We start from the raw sequence: 6,000 nt of genomic DNA on the forward strand, positions 1-6,000 counted from the left end.
ACTGTGATTTAGCTGTGTTTAGCACTTACCCCGAAAACATAAAGCGAGTGTTCACGCACTGCCCCCAGCGGATTGCGCCCATTGAGGAACCTGTTTGTTCTCAGCACATCTGTGCTGTAGAGAGCAGTGCTGGCAGATGGGCTTAGTTCTTGGGTAGCAAGTGACACCAGGACATATTCCAAACCACACAGCCTTCCAGGGCAAAGATCTGGGCTAGAAGTGACCAACATGAGAGGTGAGCAGTGCACCCATCACCCTGGCTTTGGGACCTGATGTAATGCCTCTGAAAATGGAATGGGCAGAGGAGCAGGCAGACCAAATTATCCTCATTCCTTGCATAACTCAATTCCTCAACTTGTGATACCAGACTGGTAGCCTGCAGGGAGAAGAAAGTGCACCGTCAGAGGAACATTTCACATCAAGTCTTGAATTTCTGCATTTCTAAAAGTTCTCCGGAGGGCTGAGGAGGACTCTTTAGGTAACCAGCATCAGGAGCCTTAAGGGAATAGAAGATTTGCAAGGGGTTGTGGTAGAGGATTTGGGGAGGAATTCTGCTTGGCCAGACTTAAGAGGGGGAAAAAAAAAAGAAAAGAAAAGAATAATGTATTCATACTGAGCAATTAATTTATTTTTCGAGAAACATTCTCCTGCTTAAATTATAACCAAGACCTGGCACTGCTGAGTGCTATGATTTAATACCCCCATAATTAAAGACTTTGTTGTCATCCGAAGTCCTCACTGTGCAGAGAAAAATCAGCTCAAGAGCAGTAGAAATGTTTTTTTAAAAGTCAAAGGCTGATTAACATGAATACTTGTGAGAAGGCTTCCGGCACACAGCTGACAGGCAGTTTGAGGGCTATCACCCCCATCCCCACAACACAGCGCGGGTGCACTTTCCCAAGCCAACCCACCCCTTCCTGCTGGCCTTGCCCGGGTAGGTTTGGCGGAGCAAGGAAGAGCAGGGTCCAAAATATTTTCCTCATGAAGATAACCTGGATTAAGATGGGTGAGACAAATCAAGAAGTAACCCAGGAGCACTTGGGCGGTCCGTAAGGGATGAGGGATGCTTACCCAGGACACGCTGGGGAAGATGTTGGCTCTCTTCTAGCTACAGTGAGCTCTGCAGAGCTCAAATACCGGAGCATGAGGGAAGCGTTAAAAGAAAAACAAAAACACGACCCTATATTAGGGGCTGCACCATTCACACCCCAGTCCTTGCTATTTTCTTAAGTGTTTCTTCGGGACTACAAGTCAAGAGTCTTTATTGTTTTCCCGCACTTAAGATGTCTGAATGGATCCCGCGGCCTCCTTACTACGCTTCGGCCATTAGGAAATCATCATATAAATAATTTAAGAATGAATTAATAGGGCCAGCGACTCGATGAAATGACAACTCTAACACAAACCGAGGGCTCAAAATTTCAACACTGTATTCCACCAAAAGGACTTCCATTGCTCCTGAACATGCATTTACGTGCAGAAACACACCCCCTTCTCGCAGCATTCAGGTACAGAGCTTCAAAGTATCTTTCCATTCACGTAAAACGTCCGCCTGAACAAAGTGAATTTACCATGAAACTAAAGCAAGTGTCAGCGGTAGACTGTTTTCACATGTCAAGACAGACAACTATGAACTTTAAAACCTCCCTCTTCTGCTTTATTGACAGGTAATTGTTCAAAAATGTTCTCACAATTCAATAATTACAAAGACTTAGACTTACATTAAAAAAGTAAAAACCAGAAAACCCCCAAAGCAGTAGTGTCCAGCTCTAACTGAGCCCCTTTATCAAGAATCTGAGAAAAAGAGCAAGTACTGTCGAACACTTAACGTAACAGGATTAAATGTTGACTAGAACACTCAGTTTAAACTAAAGATAAGTGCACGTCCTATACAGTGTTTCAGAAAAGAACATTAGCCATTGGTATATCATTAGCCCATTTAAACCAAATTTTAAATAAGTGACATCCAACTGTCATAAAATTGGCACAGAAGGCACACTAGTGTGACAATGACAAACTGGATATGCCAGCCACTGAATTAATTACAAGCTTTTAATGAAACATGGTCACAAATCTTTGATTACTAAATGTATAATACATGGAAGCATGAGATTAAATATACACGCAAAACATCACCACTGCACGTGGGCCATAGCAAAATATACAGGAGTGTGTTGTGCATCTTTCTACATGATCAATACTTGATTAATAATCATGGGGTCTTCATGCAGGTGAGGATACAATTAATGAGAAAAGCAGCACCCCCAGTTACACATCCTTCACGTTCCACTTTGGTAACTAATAAAACAGACTGATGTTTTAGTGCGATATAGTCCCTTAGATCAAGCAGACTTCGAGGGCAACGTGTCCACGGGAAGGCTTGCTACCTAAACAATGTAGTGTGTCCTTACACCAAAAAACCCAGGAGAAGCAACTTCTCGGAAGGAGATAGGCAGGAACAAGGAGTAAAATTTTTTTCACAGCAGTAATTACCAACATTTTAAAAGCCCTGACTAATGACTGACTGATGAGGACTAAAAAGCAGGGTACAGGTAAAAGGTAACTGGCAGTAGTCCTATGTACAAGACTAAAAAGTTGGTAGAAAGATAGAAAGACAGTTACGCAGCTGTATATGTAATGGCTAAATGAATTAAAAGGCCACAAAACTATAACCAACTTTTATTTAACTTCCTGGTGATTCTATTGATGTTGGAAACGACCTACAGCTTCCTAGCATTCTCCTTAAGATTTAGGAAACAAAGAGTTATGGGAAAAAGGGAAAAGTGTATTCATCTGAGGATGTAACTAGACCTGCTCGCATTTCCTATTTAGAGGTCCAAATTGTGTCTAAAAGGATTTCCTGCTAATGAGACATTACATCATTCTATAGAAAAATAATATTCTTGATATCGTAGCAACATTATCAGTATTTCTCCCTATTTCTTCTTCAGCATAAGAATAAGACTATTTACTGGTGGCCTTAAATGCTCCTATGCAATAAAACTGTGTCACAGCTGTGCAGAAAGGAATCAACCGTAACTGAGCAGTGAACAATTCTGCATAAAAAGCTCGATTGCTATTTAGTAAAGAATTTTCTTCATTTCAATAGTTTGTATCTACAATCTGGATATATAATTATTCTTGTACAACACTAGAGATTCAGTGTCAGTCTTGGCACTAGCATCTGAGACAGCTTTGCCCTGCTCGTGAATACTCCACGGAGTAGTGGATGATCGAAGCCAGAATGGTGAGAGCGGTGGTGTTACGCGTCACAGGTCGACTGGTCCAGTCCATCTAGTGTAAGCTGATTCCTATGAGGAGAGTTGGGACTTGGGGGACCACTCGGATTTGAGCTGTTGGATGGAGTAGAGTGTTTCGTGGAGTCTGAATCAGGCTGTTAATGAGAAACATTTTAAAAAATTATATTTGCTTAAAATCAATTATTTACACTCAAAAGCGTTCAAAAGCACTCAAACGTTAGGGTGAGCAACACCTACAAAGCAGTGTGTATTAGATTCATTTCACAGCTAAATATTCATGCAAATACTTCCATTATCATCAATAGGCTGCAGTGCAGTCCTGAAGGTGACCTTCCAACGTAAGAGGAATTATGGCAAAGTACATGGAAGTGCTACATCTCAGGCTCTTCTCCTTTAGCCATTGCAAAGCTTTCCTGATGGAACGCATCTATCTGTCCACTGTTCTGGATTTACCAGCCGGCATTTTCTAAGCAATTTTTATAGCCCAGGAGTAGGTTTATGTGCATGTAAACAATTACGGTCAAATCATCTTCAGTTTGGTGAGAAGGAAGGAAACAAGCACATGAACTGTTTACAAAACAGCAACAGCGACAAGCATGTGAAGTGCCTGACAAAAGAGTGAAGGTTGCCAAGTACCAGGCTGGAGGTCTGGAAACAGAATATACTTACTGGAGCCGCCCTACGTCAATATCTAATAAAGACAGTCTATCCACAGTTATTTCCCCAGCGTTAGATTGGTTGTTGGATATTTGCCTTCACAGACTGGTCTCACTTCAAGAGGATGGCTGGCAAGTTTCCCACTATTTTGGTGAGTTACAACTCTGAGCACTGCACACATTCACAGCTAATGAAATACTGCACAGGAAAAACTGGTACCACCGCAGCAAGTTATTTTCAAGAAAGGGAATGTATATTTAGCAAAGAGACTGAAAGGTGACATCCTGCAAGAATGCTGTTCACAAGGTTTTGCCTGGCTCAAATAATAAGAAGATCATCTGTAACAAGATTATCCTAACATGATCCAGTTCATGCTGCGATAAAGCCAAGCGCCATGGGAAAAATAGTATAAAGCCAAAAGGTGTTATTAGAGCCTCCCTTTTCAAACTACTTTCTTTTTTTTTTTGTTAATTTAAGAAGTCATAAGAAATTGTAAGATCTACCAAAAAAGAAAACGTAAAAACCCTTAGAATCCACCACTACTTGTGCCTACAAACAGCAATTATCATTAGAGCATGGAATGCAACAGAATTTGGGAAGGACGCTGCAGGACAACTAAGTCAACTGCCATAGCCCATCATCAGCACCTTTGAAAAATCAAGACAGTTTCAAAAATACCTGTGTTTAATGGCTTACTCAAGGTGATAAAGGAAGTCAGAGCATGGCTGCGACCAGAACTGGCCTAGTGCTTTGACATGGGGTATACTAAGGCATCCTGCAAAGGTCTGGCTTCAGGAAAACACCCTTCAAAATCCAGAATATTACACGGGCCTGTAGTTGGGTACCAAAAAGTGCTAAAAGATGTAAAGATCTTGATCCAGGAATTTGCCTCCCAGGGATAATTCCTGGCACTTTCCTTCCACAGGCAATGCTTGAGCAAAGCTTGGAAGAAGCTACACTCACGACAGATCAAGGAAACCGAAATCATGCATCTTCTCTCCTTAGATTCAGGGATACTAGTTTTGTGCAGCCAGGACATTTTCAGTTTGATGACTACTGGCACATACTTTTACTCTTACTAAAAGCAGTTTTACGTATTTTAAAATATGACTCCTTCCCAAGTTACATGACAAAAAGTCTTCCTTAATGCAGCACAGAAAATTACTTAACTAGTCGTAGTACTTTGCTATTCTATGCTAATAGCCCAGTGAACATTTTTAGGAGCTTTGAGGACATTTAATCAATTAGTCAAATTTCCCTCGTCTACAAAGCTTAATCCAAGACATAATACTTCTTAAAATATCACCAAAAAAAGTTCTTTTCACAGCTTTGCTTTTGTGCTTGCATATCTAACTTGCAATCATATATTACATGCTGAAGAAAACATTTGTGGAAGGAAAACATCTCCATAAAGAACACTGTCTTTATTAAGAATTTCCTCAGAAATTTAATTTATTGGAAAAAGAAAACAAACTGTGGCAACAGGGTATCATTAGTCTCCATATAATTAAAGCTACTTTACCTCTTTGTCAAACTCCTGGTCAGGATCAGACATACTTCGGGAAGGCATGGCTCCTCCCACATCACTGCCACCTGTAGAGAAAGAAGGAAGAAAGGCAGATTTACACCTCTTGTTGAAGCCGTAAATTACAGCTCAGAACTGAGAAGCTTGCTTCTGGCCTTACTTGAAGATGGCCATGAAATGTAGGTTTTGTTTCTCTGCTGCTGCTGCTGTCGTGAGAGGTTTGCTGTAGATGGACACGGTTTTTCATCCTGTGCAGCAGGTAGGACACTCTACAGTTGAAATGAAACACCTTGTTAGCCGGCAACAAAAGCTATCCAACGAGTTGTTGTTACTCATGAAAACTTTACTGTGCTTTTGAAGCTATTACAACCCAGTGTTGTTAGAAAAACTCTGAACTTACTTGACCACATCCACATATTTTCAGTAACAGACACAAACCCTGAGAAAGACAGAGAAAGAACTAAGCCCCATAGCAGCCACTGCAACCTGTCAGCCAGCAAACCCACTACGAAGGGGCAGGGACGGTAGCAACAGCTCTGCTTTCCTTCCTCCTCCTGC

General features: G+C 41.2%; 1 protein-coding gene across 1 annotated transcript in view; it reads right to left on the reverse strand.

Annotated features, from left to right (window-relative positions):
• Positions 1–1,635: 1,635 nt before the first annotated feature.
• Positions 1,636–6,000, reverse strand: part of CDC42BPB (CDC42 binding protein kinase beta (DMPK-like)) — a 77,175-nt gene continuing 72,810 nt past the window's right edge. The window contains exons 35-38 of the mRNA XM_009891092.1: positions 5,843–5,881; positions 5,603–5,711; positions 5,440–5,510; positions 1,636–3,394 (exon numbers count right to left, since the gene is read on the reverse strand). Of these exons, the coding sequence (XP_009889394.1) occupies positions 3,263–3,394; positions 5,440–5,510; positions 5,603–5,711; positions 5,843–5,881 (351 nt within the window). The 3' untranslated portion in view covers positions 1,636–3,262. The remainder of the gene's footprint in view (positions 3,395–5,439; positions 5,511–5,602; positions 5,712–5,842; positions 5,882–6,000) is intronic.

The sequence above is a fragment of the Charadrius vociferus genome, unplaced genomic scaffold (assembly GCF_000708025.1).
Source record: "Charadrius vociferus isolate BGI_N301 unplaced genomic scaffold, ASM70802v2 scaffold228, whole genome shotgun sequence".
NCBI lineage: Eukaryota > Metazoa > Chordata > Aves > Charadriiformes > Charadriidae > Charadrius > Charadrius vociferus.